The sequence below is a fragment of the Oenanthe melanoleuca genome, chromosome 6 (assembly GCF_029582105.1).
Source record: "Oenanthe melanoleuca isolate GR-GAL-2019-014 chromosome 6, OMel1.0, whole genome shotgun sequence".
Taxonomy (NCBI): domain Eukaryota; kingdom Metazoa; phylum Chordata; class Aves; order Passeriformes; family Muscicapidae; genus Oenanthe; species Oenanthe melanoleuca.
Genome location: NC_079340.1, coordinates 34,528,832 through 34,549,663, shown reverse-complemented (window position 1 = coordinate 34,549,663; position 20,832 = coordinate 34,528,832). Strand labels below are relative to the sequence as shown.

General features: G+C 48.1%; 1 protein-coding gene across 2 annotated transcripts in view; it reads right to left on the bottom strand.

Annotated features, from left to right (window-relative positions):
- The window catches only part of INPP5A (inositol polyphosphate-5-phosphatase A), a 166,317-nt gene that overhangs the window by 120,859 nt on the left and 24,626 nt on the right, over window positions 1–20,832 (bottom strand). For both annotated transcript variants that reach the window (XM_056494986.1, XM_056494987.1), the window contains exons 2-4: window positions 11,992–12,033; window positions 4,781–4,881; window positions 3,921–4,008 (exon numbers count right to left, since the gene is read on the bottom strand). In XM_056494986.1, coding sequence (XP_056350961.1) covers window positions 3,921–4,008; window positions 4,781–4,881; window positions 11,992–12,033 — 231 coding nt within the window. The remainder of the gene's footprint in view (window positions 1–3,920; window positions 4,009–4,780; window positions 4,882–11,991; window positions 12,034–20,832) is intronic.

The window sequence follows — 20,832 nt, the reverse complement described above, 5'->3', positions numbered from 1 at the left end:
CCCTAACAATGAAAAGGAAACCAAGGATTTGCCAAGCAATGTAAAATCTGAGCTGAGCATTCCAGAAATCAATAAATACAAGGCACAAAACAAAACTAGTCTTGATCTAATTACACTAAAAATGCCACTGATTATACTGACATGTTTCCATATAAAAATAGTTATGGATCTGATGAAAACATCAATGTATTTCTGACTGCTACTTATCTAAAGTACATTTTCTTATTCCAGAAAAAACACCTTATTTACTGTTAACTTGGGTTGTTCAAGAAGTGTTGACATGCCAAAGTTCAACACACCCAACTATTTTTGAGCAATTCTTCACATAGAAGAGTGATAACATTTATAATTTACCCCTTACACAAAATATACCAAGTACAATAAAATTAACAGAGAATGTAAACAATGGGATGTTTGGTAAAAATCAATGAAAATGCAAAGACCTGTTTTATTACAAGTAAAGCCCACTCACTACAGTCACAAAAACCACAATGTGCTGAATGTTTCAGCTTCTCAGATTTTTACCTATTTCAGTCTTACATCTGTCTTTTCATTAATTGTATATTCTCTGACAGAAATCAGAATCTGCCCCCTATATAACATTTCATACACCAAAGAAAGCACCATGCTTTCAAAGAGGGATTTACAGGAGGCTGTGTTCCACAAACTGAAATTTAGCACAGGAGCCACTTCATCCACTCAGCTGCTGTGGGTGTTTCCAGGCAGAGCTGGACCAGCAGCACAGCTGCCAGTTCAGCTAATCTGGAGTTTCTGGAAGGCCCAGTGGAGGCTGTCACCATGTCACCATAACTGATGGCAGCTCTGAGCTCCAGCTCCTGCCACCTTACAGTGCTGACAGGCACAGCTCCAGTGCAGCAGCTCTCTGCCAAGGGATTTACCTGCAGGTCATTCTTATACCTGATGAAGCTGTACCTGCCCAGGTGTGATCCAGTGCAGCAGCTCTCTGCCAAGGGATTCACCTGCAGGTCATTCTTATACCTGATAAAGCTGTACCTGCCCAGGTGTGATCCAGTGCAGCAGCTCTCTGCCAAGGGATTCACCTGCAGGTCATTCTTATACCTGATAAAGCTGTACCTGCCCAGGTGTGATCCAGTGCAGCAGCTCTCTGCCATGGGATGCAGCTGCAGGTCACCTGTACACCTGATAAAGCTGTACCTGCCCAGGTGTGATCCAGTGCAGCAGCTCTCTGCCATGGGATGCAGCTGCAGGTCACCTGTACACCTGATAAAGCTGTACCTGCCCAGGTGTGGCAGGATCTGCTTTGTCCCTGTGTGCCCTGTGACCTCTGTGACCCCTGCCTGGCACTAAGGAGAGCCTTGAGTGCCCAAATCTGCCACCCCAGCCTGACCCTTCCCTGGGCAGGGACCTGCCCAAATTTCCCACCCCAGCCTGACCCTTCCCTGGGACAGACACAGGGACCTGCAGCCCCAGCCTGACCCTTCCCTGGGCAGGGAGCTGCTGCCCAGCCCCTTCCCCAGCCCTGCACTGGCTGCTCTGGGGTTTATCCTGTGCAGGTGTAGTAAGTTGTGAGTGGCAGGAAATCCCACACAGTCCCACCCTCCCATCACTCCTGGCACCACAAACACAGCCCTCTGAAGCACAGCTCTGCCCCAGCACAGCACCTGCCCTGCTCCCCACAAAGCCCAGACCCCAAACCAGCTGCTCCTAACACCACGTTTGGTGTATGTGACTGTAAATGACAAATCCTGATACTAAGCTTTATGTCTGGGATGATGCAAAATGATCCATTTTGATCCTTAACACAGTGTGGATTATTAGTTTTTAAAGCCAAGTTGCTCCACCAGAGGCACCTCATTATTATGCTGGTTTCTCATTTCTCGTGTGCAGTGTGCAGCTGTGCTGTGGGCTGGAGACAGAGGCTGCTGCCAGTGCTGCCAGATCCTGCTGCCAGCCAAGCTGTGGGCAGCAAAACCTGGATCAGCTTTGCAGGAGCCACGCCAAGTAAAGCCTTACAGGGGAAGTGATGCCAAAATGGGTAAAAAAGGGGATGTGAGAGCAGCAGGGATAAAGGTTGAACAAACTGTAACTACTTGGGCTTCTCCCTTTCTGAAGCAAATAGTGTTATACAGCAATACATATGATAAACATTTATATTTCAGAGTAATAACATAATGACAAAGCTCACAGCTGCTGCCAAGTCTGTGCCTTAGAAGGGATGGAAAAAAGCCACAGGAGTTACAGAACTCCCCAGGAAACACAGACACATGACATGGCACAGGGCACACCAGAGTGGAGATAAGAGCCAAACCTCACCCTAAATGGCCACAGCACACGTGAAACCCCTGCTCAGTCACACTGGGAGCAGCTGGGGACCTGCCAGACCAAACCACACCTGGGAAAATCATCCCTGGGCATCCTGGAAAAACCATCCCTGTGCAATTTGGAAAAACCACCCCTGGGGCATCCTGGAAAAACCACCCCTGGGCACCCTGGAAAAATCATCCCTGGGCATCCTGGAAAAACCATCCCTGGGCATCCTGGAAAAACCATCCCTGGGCATCCTGGAAAAACCACCCCTGGGCATCCTGGAAAAACCACCCCTGGGCATCCTGGAAAAACCACCCCTGTGCAATTTGGAAAAACCATCCCTGTGCATCCTGGAAAAACCATCCCTGGGTATCCTGGAAAAACCATCCCTGTGCATCCTGGAAAAACCACCCCTGGGCATCCTGGAAAAACCATCCCTGGGTATCCTGGAAAAACCATCCCTGGGCATCCTGGAAAAACCACCCCTGGGCATCCTGGACCCCTGACAGCAGGGCAGGGTCTGCAGTGGGCACTGAGCACCCAGGGCCAAAATGCAGATTCTAACAAGTCAGGGGTTCAGGAGCTCACCCTCTCTCTTTCCCAAAATGCAGACTCTGACAAGGCACAGGGTCAGGAGCTCACCCTCTCTCCTCCCCAGGGTTTTGGGCTTTGGTTCTAAGCCACCACTACAGCCTAACAATAAGGTATAGCACACTCCTCTGGCACTCAGCATTTCCTCCCAGTGACAGGAACACAAAACACCAGTGAATAATTGCTCCTCCTCTGGCTTCTGCCTTTTCCACACTAAGCAGGTTCAGCTCCAGAAGGTTCTCACAGGTTTCAAACAGCCTATCACATGGAGTACACATCAAACACTTCTGTAAACCCATTCTGTACCTTTAAAGTCACCACTTCAACAGAGGGTTGTTTAAACAGACAATACAAACATGTTTTTGGTTACATTATGTCCATAATTCCATAACATTGGTACTACCTGTCTTTTTTTTCCCCCTCCTCCTTTATTGAATCAACCTGATGACAGAACTTTTTTTCCCCTGGAAGGCCCATTTTTAGTAAATAAAGGATTAGAAGAAAAAAAAATATGAAGTAATAATTATGACAAGAAAGGGAGAAACACAAAGGTGGCTGAGGAATACTGCAAGAAATACAGTGCCTAGAAAATAATGCTGGTATGTGAAACAAGAAACCACATTAGTTCTTGATCTGAGGACTTTGTGAAGAACCCTGGATTTTGCAGGGACACAAACAGCACATCCCTAACACCCCTGAGCCCTGCCAAGCTCTCACCAGCCCAGCACACCCAGGGCTGGCACTGCCAGACTGCCAGGCTCAGGAATGGAAGGTGACTGAGCCACAAAGTCAGCTGTGGGAGGAAAGGAAACCTTTGATAACTATTTTAAACAAAAGACTGTCTGCACACTGGTATTCTGCTCATTTTGCATGGATGCAGCTCTGTGAGATCAGCATGCACACAGGACACAGAATAAACACAGTAGTAGTAAAACATCATCATTGGGATGGAAACAGCTCCCAGTCCCACATGGGGCAAAAACCCCAAAGAGAAGAAATTCATTTTGGTTGAACTACACCAGGGAAATAAAGAAATTTACCGTGAAGTGCTCCTGTGATTTATAGTTCTCATCCAGGTAAACTCGAGCTCTGTTGTAGTCTTTCATTGCATCACTTGATAACAGTTCTCTGGAAGAGAAGGGAAAGACTGAAGGTTAAAGGGAGGCACAGATGCACTGCCTGCCCCAGTAGGGCTCTGTGCTGGGACACCCAGAGGGAGCCAGAGCCTTCCTGTTCCTGGGGACCCCAGGGACAGGGACAGGGCAGTGGCACAGCCCCACACAGCCCCACACGGATTGTGAGCTCCGGGGCCACTGGGACAGGACACAAGGAGCACGGGGTTTGTGTCCCAGGAATTTGGGATTGGTGCTCTGGTGCCATCCAGGCAGGACACAAAGTGGGGGGGTTTTGTGTCACAGGATTTAGGAATTTGGGAATTCCTTCTCTGGTGCCATTGGGACAGGACTGTGAAGGGCGTGGGTTTTGTGTCCTGGATTTGGGATTGGTGCTCTTGTGCCATTCAGAGGGGATTGGGAAGGGTGTGGGTTTGTCTCCCAGAATTTGGGATTCGTGCTCTGGTGCCATTTGGACAGGACACACTGGGCGCAGTTTTGTGTCCCGGATTTGGGAATTTGCAATTCGCGCGCCGGTGCCATTGTGACAGGACTGGGAACGGCGGTTTTGTCTCCCGTAATTTGGGAATTTGGGATTCGGGATTTGGGAATTCGGGATCCAGCCCGTGCCCGCCGCCGCCAGCTCCCGGCGCTCCGGCCCCGCCGCCTCGGAGATCAATTAATTATAAATTAATTATAAACTAATTATACCGGGATAAATAATCCCGGCATGGCCCACCGCTGAATGACGGCTCCTGCCCCTGTCCCCGGCTGTGCCCGTCACTCACTTCACGAACTTGTCCACATGGGACATGGAAGCCTCGTAGTTCTTCCCTCCGAACTCCTGGCAGTGCAAAGCCATGAAATGCGGTTTGTGAGCGTGGACAACCTGCAACAGAGACAAGGCAGCTTACGGCTGGGCACACGGCACGAACCAGAGCTGACTGTACCACCTGCTGTCCACAGAAAAGGGTCATAATACCCAATAATTGTCTCAAATACTCCTAACTAATATTTCCTTTATTAAGCTATTACTTAGTTCCTAGGCTATATATATTTAAAAATTGTATTTCAGTATTTATATTTAAAATATAAATAAACTTTTCCAACTCCCCTCAAAGATTACTTGGCATGATTAAGATGATCCAAACCTTTCCTTGTCTGGGAGGCAGAAGAGTTCAAACATCTCAATTCATTTGCTAGCGAGGATTTTTTTCCACTTCTACAAAATTTCTCAGTGCTGTTTAGCAGCACTTCAGCACTTGTGTTTGATATTTATGGAGTATCCTATTTACAGAAGTATTTAAATAACAGATGCACACACACACTCACTAACACAGCAGGCATGGAAATCCATCATGCTATTCCAGGTGAAAGTCTCCAACACTGCAAACATCTCAGGTACCACATCTAGACCAGCACTAGGATGCAATTACTATACAAACCCCTAGGATGTTTGTGTCTGTCCTCATACCTCAAATCAAATATAGGGTTTATAAATTTGCTGCTGTTTTGGACACACATTCAGTGTTACTCTGTCCTGTGGAATTTTCTCTGCTTTGCCTCTATTCAGAACTGCAAACACCACATCCAAAATGTCTCAGAGTCTGCTATGTATTTCCTACCATAGATTTACAAACAGCTAAAACAGTTGCTGTGTCCCTGCCCAGATGCTCCTTTTCCTCACAGCACAGCCCAAGGGAGCAGTGGCAGCCAGCAGAGCCAGCAGTGGGGACAGCCCTGATGTCCCTGGCTGTCTGTGCTGTGTCTGCAGAGCAGTGCTGCCCCAAGCCAGTCCAGAGCACAGCCCTGAGCCAGCCCTGAGCACAGCCCTGAACCTGGACCAGTCCAGAGCACAGCCCTGAGCCAGCCCTGAGCCAGCCCTGAGCCAGCCCTGAGCCTGAACCAGCCCAGAGCCAGCCCTGAGCACAGCCCTGATGTCCCTGGCTGTCTGTGCTGTGTCTGCAGAGCAGTGCTGCCCCAAGCCAGTCCAGAGCACAGCCCTGAGCCAGCCCTGAGCACAGCCCTGAGCCAGCCCTGAGCACAGCCCTGAGCACAGCCCTGAGCCAGCCCTGAGCACAGCCCTGAGCCAGCCCTGAGCACAGCCCTGAGCACAGCCCTGAGCCAGCCCTGAGCACAGCCCTGAGCACAGCCCTGAGCACAGCCCTGAGCCAGCCCTGAGCACAGCCCACCTGAGCATAGCCCTGAGCACAGCCCTGAGCACAGCCCTGAGCACAGCCCTGAGCACAGCCCTGAACCTGAACCAGCCCTGAGCACAGCCCTGAGCACAGCCCTGAGCCAGCCCTGAGCCAGCCCTGAACCTGAACCAGCCCTGAGCACAGCCCTGAGCACAGCCCTGAGCCAGCCCTGAGCACAGCCCTGAGCACAGCCCTGAGCACAGCCCTGAGCACAGCCCTGAGCACAGCCCTGAACCAGTCCAGAGCACAGCCCTGAGCACAGCCCTGAGCACAGCCCTGAGCACAGCCCTGAGCACAGCCCTGAGCACAGCCCTGAGCCTGAGCCAGCCCTGAGCACAGCCCTGAGCACAGCCCTGAGCCTGAGCCAGCCCTGAGCACAGCCCTGAGCACAGCCCTGAGCCAGCCCTGAACCTGAACCAGCCCTGAGCACAGCCCTGAGCCAGCCCTGAACCAGCCCTGAGCACAGCCCACCTGAGCACAGCCCACCTGTGCCCCTGTCCCCAGCCATCCAGCTCCCCAGTGCTGAGTGCTCCAGGGCAGCTCTGGGCTCCAAGTCCTGACCTTGTCTCTCAGAGCTCTGAGTCCCATCAAAGCTGCTTCACCCTGGAAAGCCACCACAGCCACTGTCACTGCTCCTCACTCTCACCTGAGCCTCTGGCACTCATCTATCTGCTCTGGTCTGCTGCAGCAACTGCTCTTCTCGCACACAAAATGTAAACTGGTAGGACAAACACAACAAACTACTCCAAGTGAGACTGAGGCACAACCTCAGTCATGAGCCATCAGCCACAGGGAGCCCTGAATGGGGAGTCCTGCAGTGACACAACAGGAAACTCCCACAATCTGAAGATGCAGGACACAGGTTTTGTTTGCACACAAAACCTTGAGAACTTGAAATCATAGCGGGTATTGAAATAAAGAAATAATAAAAAAAAAAATTATGTCATTTCCAATGAGGAAACAGCATTGGCTTAACAGCAGTGAGGTCCTTGTGGCATTCCTTGCAGGTTAAACCACAATAACATACCTGAATATTAGTTATGGCCTCTCATATAGTAAGCACCCTCCATAAAGGCAAATTGGCTCTGCTTCATTGCCTTTTACTAGTTTTCTACTCTTATGGAAGAACAAACAGTACATAATAATGAGTAATGAATACTTCAGAGCTGAAAACTCCCAGCTGCCAGAGGTTAAAGATCATACATGAGACCACATAAATAATGAATTTGCATCCACAGCAGCACAATGTATTTACAAAGCTGGGCAGTATTTTCAATTCTGGATATGCAAAACCAGTGTAAAGGAAGCCACAAGCAGGAGTTGCTCTGGGGATGTGGAGAACTAAACAAGATGCTCCAGCAGAGCTGAGAGTACAGGGCTGTCATCTTCCCATTGCTGCAGGTGTCTGGGGGATGGGGGGGGACCCCAGGGATGGGCAGGGGGGGGACCCCAGGGATGGGGAAGGGGGGAGACCCCAGGGATGGGGAAGGGGGGGGGACCCCAGGGATGGGGAATGGGGGGGGACCCCAGGGATGGGGAAGGGGGGAGACCCCAGGGATGGGCGGGGGGGGACCCCAGGGATGGGGATGGGACCCCAGGGATGGGGAAGGGGGGGAGACCCCAGGGATGGGGAAGGGGGGGGGACCCCAGGGATGGGGAAGGGGGGGGGACCCCAGGGATGGGGAATGGGACCTCAGGGATGGGCAGGGGGGGGACCCCAGGGATGGGGAAGGGGGGAGACCCCAGGGATGGGCGGGGGGGGACCCCAGGGATGGGGATGGGACCCCAGGGATGGGGAAGGGGGGGAGACCCCAGGGATGGGCGGGGGGGGACCCCAGGGATGGGGATGGGACCCCAGGGATGGGGAAGGGGGGGAGACCCCAGGGATGGGGAAGGGGGGGGGACCCCAGGGATGGCAGGGGGCCAGGCTGGGCTGGAGTTGGGCCAGCAGCCAGCACAGATGCAGCCCAGGCTGCTGGCCAGGCTCTCTCAGAGGGGCAAGGGCACCAGAGTTACAGCTCGACCCAAGCACAGATTGGACAAGAGGAGCTTGAGCCTTGATGTCACATAAATAGGACTGTTTAAAAAACAGCAATTATGAGCTTTAGCTTCTTCCCAATGATGAGCTGTGAAACACAATTTAGCATGAGTGGTCCCAAAGCACTGCAAGCATTTTAAATTTCCCTAAGCCTGAAGAAGAGAAGAGGAGGCTCCTCCTGAGGACCAGGCAGCCAGAACCAGCATCCCCCATGGTCACAGCCCATGGACACAACCAACAACAACAGCCCCGCCTGAGGAAACACTGAGGAAACCTTCTGGAGAAGGAACAGACCTCAGCCTGGAAGGGCTGCAACAGAGAATTTCCACCCCTCTGGTTAAAAAAGCAGCATTAAGTCGACTAAAATAATTAAACAGCCTTTGAGTGGCTGGGTGGGGTTGTGTTGTGTTTGGGGGTTTGGGATTTTTTTGTTTGGTTGGTTTGGGCCTTTTTTTGTTTGTTTTTCTTCCTTCTCTCCAAAGGGTAACACACCAAGTTCCCACGCAGCTACACCAAGATGACCTTTGGCTGTTAGGTAAACTTTTAACTTCTGTATTACTACAAATAAAGGCTCAAAATACTCTCAAACACATCAGGCAACATGGAAAATTGCATTAGGGGAAAAAACCCTCTGGCTCCCAGTTTGCTTCCAAAATGACCACGTGCCACAAATGCAACACAAAGAGATTGTTACTAAAATCAGTGCAGATTTTCAATAGTCCTGAACCCCTCCTGCCCCAAACACGAGGCCAGTGCAGATGGAGAAAGGGCAAGGTGTGGGGAAGGAGGGAGTGAAAAGGAAAAGGAGCCCTAAGTAAAGAAATAAGCCAGTAAAGGTCCTCCCTGTGCTCCTGCAGCCTTGGCTTGCAAACAGCTTCCTGCACCAGAAGCTTGTTCCCCCAGATGTGTCCTGTGCCCTGACACAGAGGCTGCAAAGCAGGGCATGGCACTGGGCACCAGTGGGACAAAACTCCCACGTGCAAATTTGTGAACATTCTCATTTGCATGGCAGCTAGTTCCCCAAATCATCCCACTTCTTGCTAAGCACTCACATCTAGACCATCAGTCATCCCATTTCTTGGTAAGATCTGAATCACACATTAAACACTCCAAAACACTGTTCTCAGGCTTCCTCCACCCTCCCCCAACAGCTCCTGTCCCTCCTTGTTTCCAATGCAGGTTTCTGGGTAACAGAATTCTCACTGGAAAGAGAACCAGAGTGCAAACTCAGCTCTTTCAGGCCCATTAGCAGCAGCTGTGTGCAGTCAGGAGATGGGGCACAACCCCAGCACCAGGACTGCTCTGCCTCCCTGTGAGGTGGCTTTTCCAGCACCCAGCGCAGTCCCCAAGTACCAGGGCCACACTGTGACACTTGCTCACAAAACTTTTTCTCTGGCTTTGACTCCAGCAGACTGTCTTCAACTGCAAACACATTAGAAACCACTGACCATTAGAAACCAGAGCCAGCTCTGGGATTTGCAGCACCTCTCCCCCCAGTGCTGCCTCTGCTGCTGACAGGAGCACAGGTTCAGCTGCTGAGTGGCACCGTGGGGCACAGAGGGGGACAGGCACAGGATGGATGAACAGCCCTGCACAGCACCCAGGCCAGGGCAGGATGGCTGTGCCAGGAGCTGCACGTCCTTGGAAATGCACACAGCACATAATTAGTCACTTGTATTCACTCATGACAGCAAATAAAATCCCTTATTTAACTCATTGGAACTATAAAGTGCTGTTTAACCAATCTGCTCTTTGCCATCCCTTCAAACACATTATGGGTTTAATTTCTAGAAATGTTTTAAACTTAGAGAGGAGATGGTGCTTCCTTTTCTGTGAAAGTTTTGACTGCTTACACAAGCACCTCATCCTCAGAAGTTATGCAAACTGCCCTGACACAACTGCATATGCAAATTGAATTCCTCAGAAGAATGGGAAGAGCTGCCTCTGTGGTTTCTCTGGCTGAGCCCTCTCCCAGAGCTGCTGCTCAGAGCGTGTGGGTGTCACAGCAGCCCCAGGCTGGCCCTGTGCTGCCTCTGCAGCCTCAGCCAGCAGTGCCCAGGGATTTTGGGACAGGTTTGCCTTCTCCCCAAGGAGCTTTTGTCAGGTTTGTTCCACCTCCTCCTGTGCTGGAATACACGGTGTGAGCAGCCAGCAGAGGGGAGCAGGACAGGCCAGCACGCTGACTTTGCCCTTTGCTGTTTTTCCTTTTTAAAACAGAGTTCTCAGATTGCAGGGGTTTGGAGAGGGAGCAGAACCCCCAGCTGAGGGACGGGCTGGGGTCTGCCCCAGCCCCACTGCCTGGCCTGAGCCTGCAGTGAATGGACAATTTCACTCCTCTGTGTGCACACAGTAATATTTACTGTGCCCTAGACAGACCACACTCAGTCACATGTCAGAGGTCCCTGCCTGTTCCCCTCCCCTTCCTGTTTTCCACAAACTTTCTGAAGCTTTGCTCATCCCACCCCAGCACACACTGAACACAGGAGGACTCTCCTGATAAATGAGCCATGCCATGGCCAAAAACATGCAGCCATCTAAAAAAAAAACCAAAATAAAGAGTTCTCCCTGTTTATTTGTGCTTCCTGCAGAGGAAGAGTTGGAATCACAACCACAGAGACTCGTGCAGTGCCAGCACCATGTACACACAGCAGTGATCAGCCAGGTGGGAGAAGAAAACTGAAGAGGTGAATCTGAACTTGGCAGGTAATAAAGGATGTAAGAGTGGTTACTGCAGCTGGGATCTTTGCAAGTCTCTCACACTTGCCAGTAGAAGTGAATTGCAGTGTTTCACACCAGTGCAATAAAGGCCACAGCCTGCACTGGTAACCTGAGAAGGGAAAGGCTCACAGGATGCCTTCAATTACAAAAGCAAAAGATGAAATACTGCTAATCATGCTTTCTGCACACAGTTTCACTTTAAAACTCGAACAGCACAGCTCTGTTGTTTGACTGTTTTTCTGTAAGAGCTGTGGGACTGCATACAGCAATCCTGTGGCACTCCTCCATGGGCAGGGTGGCACAAGCTGCTGTGGCAGCAGAGTGGCACAGCTGGCAGGGTGTGGGCTGGAGGGACTCTGGGGTCCCCCAAGGCCCTTCTGTGGGATGTCACACTGTGGGACTCAGGACCCCTGAGCTCTGCAGCTCTCCCTGCCCCAGCAGGGCTCAGCTCCTGCTCCCATTGCTGAATTTCTGCACGCAGACTGCAAGCTCAGCCAGTCTCTGCTGCAATTACACTGTGTGTGAGAGGGGCTTCTCTTCTTCAAAAACCCCTCACACCAGGAGGTTACAGCCCATTTTATAACATGGGTTCAATGTCTATATTTTCACATTACCCAACAATTGTTAAGAAAGAACAGACAGGACTGATTTATTGCAAACCAATGCCCAAAATTGTCATATTCCAATTTTAAGGTAAACTGGACTCCCAAACAGTCGTTTTTTAAAAAAAGTACTCAAATGTGTATCTTACTCAGTAGACTTAAAAGACCATTTCATGCCAAATTGAAGCCAATTTTATAAACCTGAATATATTTTTTAGGCAGAGAAATGTTGATGAGAACAAATTGTGCTTATATGCTGGATTTTTATAATTACTTAAAAACCCAGAAAGAGACATTTTCAGGGCTGTCTTCAACTATAAAACAAAATCACTATAAAATAGTAATTTAATTTCACAAAAAAAAAAAAAAAAATCCTGACATTACTAATTAGGTCAATAAAGAAAGATGCAGATAACTCCATGAGAAAATAAACTTTACCTTACCTGATAAAATTCCCGAAGCCAATTCTTCTGTAAATTTTCTGGCTGAAAAACAAAAGGCAAAAATTAATTAAGAGTAAGAGAAATCTATTTTTACAACAATATAGTGATATTCTTGCTTTCCTCAGGGTATTCAAGAAGGGAGCTTTTTTCCCAATTAAAGCAAGAAGTTCAAACACGAGGATGCTCCTCCAGGATGCTCTGGCCAGAGCCCACGCCTCATTCCTGACCCCCTGAGTCTCCCCAGAAGGTGCATTTTGTACAGCACTGCACAGTGTTTGTGCCCAGGTTTCCAGGCCATGGCACACCTGAGCTGAGCCCTGCCAGAAGGGCACACAGCCCTGGCATCAGAACTTCAGCCTGAGCCCCAGTGAGCCTGAGCCCCTCTCCCAGGCTGGCTCAGGGGTGGCAGAGCTTTGGGGATGCTCATCCCTCACACCTGCCAGGACAAACTGGGACAGGCATCCCAGACTGCTCCAGCAGTGACAGACTGCAGCAGCAGAGCTGCAGTTAAGGGCAGAGTTCTGTATTTTTGAGCTGCAGTTAAATGCAGAGTTCTGTATTTTTGAGCTGCAGTTAAGGGCAGAGTTCTGTATTTCCAGCAACAGATCCCAGCCTGGACACAATCACAGAGGGAGAGAACTGATGTGAGCTTGATCTTCAGCAACAAGACTTGTGGACAATTTCTGCATCCAAGGGGAATAACAACACATATCAGACTTGTCACAGCAGTGGCAGCAAGGGCCCAAATCAGTGGGAGGCAGCAGAACCTCTCCCAGAGAAAACCAGAATTCATCCCTGACAGAAAGCTGACACCAGCTGCCCAGGGGCAGATACACTCACTGGCATCAAAGTCCTCTCACAGAGACATGAAACCTCTAAACACACACACACAGAGCTAGAAAATCTCTGCACACACACAGAGCCATGAAACTCCTCACACAGAGCCATGAAACCTCTGCACACACACACACAGAGCCATGAAACTCCTCACACAGAGCCATGAAACCTCTGCACACACACACACAGAGCCATGAAACTCCTCACACAGAGCCATGAAACCTCTGCACACACACACACAGAGCCATGAAACCTCTGCACACACAGAGCCATGAAACCTCTGCACACACACACACAGAGCCATGAAACTCCTTACACAGAGCCATGAAACCTCTGCACACACACACACAGAGCCATGAAACTCCTCACACAAAGCCATGAAACCTCTGCACACACACACACAGAGCCATGAAACCTCTGCACACACAGAGCCATGAAACCTCTGCACACACACACACAGAGCCATGAAACTCCTTACACAGAGCCATGAAACCTCTGCACACACACAGAGCCATGAAACTCCTCACACAGAGCCATGAAACCTCTGCACACACACACACAGAGCCATGAAACCTCTGCACACACAGAGCCATGAAACCTCTGCACACACACACACAGAGCCATGAAACTCCTTACACAGAGCCATGAAACCTCTGCACACACACAGAGCCATGAAACTCCTCACACAGAGCCATGAAACCTCTGCACACACACAGAGCCATGAAACTCCTCACACAGAGCCATGAAACCTCTGCACACACACAGAGCCATGAAACTCCTCACACAGAGCCATGAAACCTCTGCACACACACACACAGAGCCATGAAACCTCTGCACACACACAGAGCCATGAAACTCCTCACACAGAGCCATGAAACCTCTGCACACACACACACACAGAGCCATGAAACTCCTCACACAAAGCCATGAAACCTCTGCACACACACACACAGAGCCATGAAACCTCTGCACACACAGAGCCATGAAACCTCTGCACACACACACACAGAGCCATGAAACTCCTTACACAGAGCCATGAAACCTCTGCACACACACAGAGCCATGAAACTCCTCACACAGAGCCATGAAACCTCTGCACACACACAGAGCCATGAAACTCCTCACACAGAGCCATGAAACCTCTGCACACACACACACAGAGCCATGAAACCTCTGCACACACACAGAGCCATGAAACTCCTCACACAGAGCCATGAAACCTCTGCACACACACACACAGAGCCATGAAACTCCTCACACACACACACAGAGCTGTGAAACCCCTGCACACACACACACAGAGCCATGAAACTCCTCACACAGAGCCATGAAACCTCTGCACACACACACACAGAGCCATGAAACTCCTCACACAGAGCCATGAAACCTCTGCACACACAGAGCCATGACACCTCTCTTCCGCTCTGCTCTCCCATCACGTCCCCTTTTCACACATCTGGATACAACTTCCAAACAACAGCTGGAGCAGCAGCAGCCCTGGAAGTGCCCATTGAGCTCCTCAGTTATCAGTTCCCAGGGAGGTCTGAGCCCTGCAGAGCCCTGGCAGGGCCCCAGCTCACAGGCACTGCCAGCTCCAGGGCTGTGCCAGCTCCAGCACATCCCTGCTCCCCACCTTCACCACAGTGGCACAATTCTGTAACACAGCCCTGTGCCTCAGACTCCTCTCCAGCCACCTCACATAAAAAACAATCTGAAGTTTTGAAGGACTGGAGATAACAATCAAGTAGAAAGATAATTTATCTTCCTCTTATTTTTCTGTCTAAAAATAGGCAAATTATACTTTATGTCTCCCACAGACTTTGGATTTCTTCCTATCCCTTCTCTCCACACTCTGTCCTTCATTAAATTACCTCATTCTTTTTGTAATATGATGGAAATTAATCTTTCCCTGTCCTCTTTGATGCTAAATCCTTTCATACCCATTCACCAATGGACTGATTTCTCCTGGGTCACTAATGCAAGCCCCACTTTATCAGTCTCCTCCTTTCTGGCTATCCCCACCTCCAGCTCTGCTCCTGAATCCAGTCCTTCTCCCCAAATACTTACAGACATCAACACTTTGTTGGGAATATCTAGAACTATAGAATGGTTTGGGTTGGGAGGGACCCCAAATCCCCCCAGTGCCACCCCTGCCATGGCAGGGACACCTCCCACTGTCCCAGTGTCCAGCCTGGCCTTGGGCACTGCCAGGGATCCAGGGGCAGCCACAGCAAATCTGGGAATTCCATCCCAGCTCCAGGGAACAATTCCTGCCCAAATCCCATCCATCCCTGCCACTGGCAGTGGGATCCACTCCCTGTGTCCTGTCCCAACATCCCCAGTCCCTCTCCAGTCACTGAAGGAGCCACAGTCCCTGCTGCAGGTGAATGCCCAGTGCCACCAGGTGTGTCCAGCAGTGTCCCTGTGTCCCCCAGGTGTCCCCAGCAGTGTCCCTGTCCCCAGGGGAGCCCTGTTTCCATCCCACCCTCCAGGCACACACTCTGAGCCACAGACAGGAACCTTTCCCCCCCACCAGCTCAGCTCCCAGGCAGCCCCCAATGGATCTAACACAGCACACGTGTCCTGCACACGCTGCTCCCACAGTTAAAAGCACTTCTGACCTTTTCCTGGAATTCCAAATCCCACTAAAACTCCCTTTTCATGGTGAGTTTCCACTGGAGTCTATTTACATCCCAGTGGTCACTGCAGTGGGTGGGTTTATAGGGAAAGCCTGTGAGCACATGAGCAGCACATGAGCTGGGGACAGCCCAAAATCAAACAGCTTCTCAAAGGAGCACACAGGCCCCTCTCTTCTCCCCAGGGCTCTACTGCCTAAAAATCACACCCAACAACCAGCAGGAAAGCTGTAAGCTAGCTGCAAAAATAGATGGAGAAGGAGTCTCTTAAAAAAAATGAGAAAGAATATTTAGACAGGGTAAGGAGCTTTTCATTCAAAAGGAAAAAGAGCTAAATGAAACTAAATTAACAGCCTGGAAAATTTCTTTTCAGCTTTGCTCAGAGGGAAATGGAAGAAAGCTGATGAATTATAGAAAGCAGGTTCTATTTTATGAAGTTTATTTTTAGCAAAGAATAGGCTCATTTTTTAAGCTAAAAGGAAAAAAAAAAATAAATCTTGACTTGCTTAGTGAAAACTGGGCTCCAAAATGAATCAGAGGACAACTGGCCACTTGGACTTGCACACTGCCTGAGCACACAAGGCATAGCCAGCCCCAGTTTTTATTAAAAAAAATAAGATATATATATAGATACATACACACATACATACACATATATATATACACTAAGCTAACCCTAACCCTTGCCTGACTGACACTGCCCCAGGATCCCTGGGCTCATCCCTGCATCCCTCAGTTCCAGAAGTCTCCTGGCATCCCCCAGCACCTCAGGGCCCTGCTGCAGTCACACACTCCCAGCCCTGAGCCTTTCATCCCAACCTCCAAGGCACACAAAGAAAAACATGAAACACAGGCTATTTCCCCTGCCTTTTTATACTTGGTTTTCTGCTTTTTTAATGAAAAACAAAACCTTTGATCAAGTTCTGTTTGACCAGCAACAGGCTTACTAAAAACTTCTTTTGAGTCCATCAACATAACTGACCATCACAATTGCATCAACAGAATTATTTATATCATGATTTTTTTATTTCTTATATTGTTTTTGTAAATTTACTGGCATCCTTTAGACAATTATATCCAAAGATCCACTGGATTTAAAAGTTGTTTTATTTTCAAATAGATTTGTAAGCATTGCTGTTGCTCTGCTGTATTGAACTAGAGATGATACTGGAAACCCCCCATCAACTGGGTAACATTCATGTGGTGTTCTGTGCCAACTTTACTCTCTTCAATGACAAACAAAATGATGATAAACTGCATGTTCTGCTCATGTGATGAGTTCATGACATTTCAAAACCCACGTAGGCAAACCAAGCAGGGCCAAACAGGAAAACCAAAATTAAGAGTTCAAGGAAAAAAACAAAGGAAAAGTGCAGATTCTTCAAAATCCAAACTTTAACCCTGAGACACAGAGCTCTGCTGCCTGCCTCGAAGGCTCTGTGCCCCTCCCCAGAGCTGAGCCTGCACACAGACAGCAGCTGGTGAGACAGCCCTGCCCAGCCAGGGAGGCTGGCCCTGAGCACAGGCTGCCACAATTAACTGCTCTGGTAATTAACTGCACCTGAGGCAATGCAATGCAACAGCAGCAGGGTGAGGAAGAAAGTGCCTGCCTCTGCAGAACAGCTGGATGTGCACACACACATACATGAGAGTGTGTAACGTATCTCTATGTAAAACATATAGAGAAAGAGAGTGTGTAACATACATCTATATAAAACATATATAGAGAGAGAGTGTGTGTAACATATCTCTATGTAAAACATATAGAGAGAGAGTGTGTAACATATCTCTATGTAAAACATATATATAGAGAGAGAGTGTGTAACATATCTATGTAAAACATATAGAGAGAGAGTGTGTAACATATCTCTATGTAAAACATATAGAGAGAGAGAGTGTGTAACATATCTCTATGTAAAACATATAGAGAGAGAGTGTGTAACATATCTCTATGTAAAACATATAGAGAGTGTGTAACATATCTCTATGTAAAACATATATAGAGAGTATGTGTGTAAAATATATCTATATAAAATATATAGTGTAACATATATATAATATAAAGAGAGTGTGTGTAACATATCTATAAAACATATATAGAGTGTGTGTGTAGCATATCTATATAAAATATATAAAGAGTGTGTGTGTAACATATATATAATATAGAGAGTGTGTGTAACATATATATATAAAACATATAGAGTGAGTGTAACATATATAATATATATAGTGTGTGTAATATGTATAATATATACAGAGAGTTTGTGTGTAACATATATATGTATAAAATATATAGTGTGTGTGTAACATATATATAAAATATATAGAGAGTGTGTGTGTAACATATATAATATATATAGTGTGCAACATATATATAAAATAGAGTGTGTGTAACATATATATAATATATAGAGTGTGTGCAACATATATTTAATATGAGTGTGTGTGTAACATAATATATAGTGTGTAACATAATAGATATTGTGTGTAACATATGTATATATGCATATATATGTAGATATATGTATATATCTTATACTTCATATTATATCATATATATTCACACATATATATATATAAATATATAAATATATATAAATATATAATACTTCATACCACAACCATAATTAGTCACTCCTCAAACAGCCCAGGACAGGGAGGTGAGAAGAGCCACCTGTCTTTACCACCTACATAACAACAACAAATAATCTTAATAAAGAACATCTGTGTCAGTAAAAGCATCACCAGTTTAGTTTCATTTGGAGGTTGGGATGTAGAGAGTCCCCTGCAACCTTGAGCCCAGTGGGGACAGGTGGCAGGAAGGTGACCTGGGGGGCCAGCAGGGTGACCAGCAGGGTGACCAGGGTGACCTGGGGGGCCAGCAGGGTGACCAGCAGGGTGACCAGGGTGACCTGCAGGCAGGACAGGGCAGGACATCAAGGAGGGAACCCACAAACACGCTGCCTGTTGAACAGGATTGTGACTTTCCTTTCCTGCCCAAAGAGCAGCTCTGTCTCAGGTTCTCAGTGGGGATATTTGGGAGCCCCACCTAAACTCTGGAGACAAAGGAACAAGGTCAACTCAAAAATATACCTCAAAGAAAATAGGAAAGGAAAAAATAAAAACAGAAAAGTACTCATTGCCAGTGGAAAAAGTGAAGTTTACACTACAAACTTGGAATTGTCACCTAATTCAGCATAAGCAATGTTTGCATCTAATACAAGATGATTCAGGGCAGTGACTAACAGCAATCTGCCATTCATAACTAATCTCAAGTTCAATCACACACAGTACCCGAGTTTGTAACCCAGTACTTGTAACTGCCCACAGAGATGAGACCTGCACCCCAAGCACCTCCAGGAGCTTCAGAGGCAGCACAGGTGTCCCAGGGCAGGCTGCACAGGGCTGGGAGCACCAGCTCTGCTGCAAGATGGCACATTGCTGCACTGAAATTATCTTTAAGGTCCCTTCCAGCCCAGCCCACCTGTGATTCTACAATATTCCAAACAAGTACTAATGTCTGTCCCAAGTCTGTTCCCTTCTTGGCTAATCCAGCATCACAGAACAGAAGACAGACTTCTCTCAGCACTAATGGAGCTCAGCTTTCAACTACAATTCCCACATTACAAGTTAATTGAAGATACTCATTTTTAGTGGAGTTTACATAACAGGTAATTTTCTGAAGCATTACATTAGATTATACTGAGATGGAGCAACAAAAGCTGCAGATTTCCAGAACTGCTGGTGTAGAAAATAATCCAGTAGCTCTGGTGGCAAAGTGACCAGGCTTACACAGCACACAGCCCAGACCATGAAGGAACATGGACTGTGTCTAACCATGGTTTCTGCAGCAGAACCACTGCTGGGGAGGCATTTACAAACACTGCAGTTACACAAGTCCAGAACCTCGACTCTCCTGACCCCAGTGAACTGCCCATGTACTTCAAATTTAACTTCTATTACTGACATCTTACTGAAAGCTTAAAAGCTCCTGGATATTTGAATAACCAACATGTTAAGAGCATTAACCAGAGTTAATCCAACACCACACAAACTCTAATTGTTAGCAAATAGCAAGATTAACCACATTAATACACTAAAGTTTCCCATTGCTTTGTATCCTGATTTTGGAATGACACAGGGAAAACTGAAAGTTTCAATCAAATTAATCTGCTTTTGCACATGGATAGATAAAACAGATCTCTGGCAAAATTCACACTCATAACCACCACCCTGTGCATTTGTAGGGTTTCTTTCTGTATTTGTTTTTAGTGAAGTCTTTAAAACTCCCCAGGTTTGAACAGGGGGATATCTACAACTTTAAATATCTAGATACCTAGATATCTACATATTAATGTATGAATCTAGTATTTATATACTAGATAGATATATCCAGAACTTTAACGTTCTTCTGAGTCTGCATGGCACAGACACGTGCACAGGGAGCAGTGCCACCACTCACAGCTCAAGGCCAGTGATGCAGACACACACTGTGGGCTCAGTTTTATGGAGACTTGAAAACATCCCTGATTTTGCACAAATCCCATGGTCTGTGCCAGCTGCAGGCCCTTCCCCAGCCCTGCTGTGCTGGCACAGTGAAGCAGAGCAGAAAGTGCCCAGGCTCCCAGAGCCTTCTGCACTGGGACAGACTGGTGAGACTGGTGACCACAGTCAGTCACTGCACACAGACACTGGAACAGACTGGTGAGACTGGTGACCACAGTCAGTCCCTGCACACAGACAGAACAGACTGGTGAGACTGGTGACCACAGTCAGTCACTGCACACAGACACTGGAACAGACTGGTGAGACTGGTGACCACAGTCAGTCCCTGCACACAGACACTGGAACAGACTGGTGACCACAGTCAGTCCCTGCACACAGACAAACTCTCCCAGCCTGGTACATTGCAGCTCTGGGCATCTGAGCCCAGCAGCCCAGGGAGTAACTGCAGAGCAGCAGCTGGTACCAAAAAATGCCTTAAATCAGTGTGGAATAATAAAAATAATAATGTAATTCTATCTAAGTGCTTGTGTTTGCAGAAGTAACTTCTGTGACCCAAAGCTCTAGAGCTAAAGGTGATGAGCTGCATGCCCTGCTGTGCAGCAGTGTCCATCAGTTCCTCTGAGTAATAAATGCTCTTTCCTCAAGGAGGTGTATCCTTATTTATGAGCCAAATGCTGTGTGATGGGCACTGCTCTGCCAGGGATTAAAGTCCTTGCCTTTCCCAGAATCATGCCCAGGAGGAACATGCCAGGAGAGTGTGAGTGTCAGTGAGGCAGCTCCAGCACATCCTGTACTCCAGCAGAAAAAAAGAGCTTCACACCAAACTACTGCAGTCCCTGGAGAGCTGTGAATTCACCAAGTG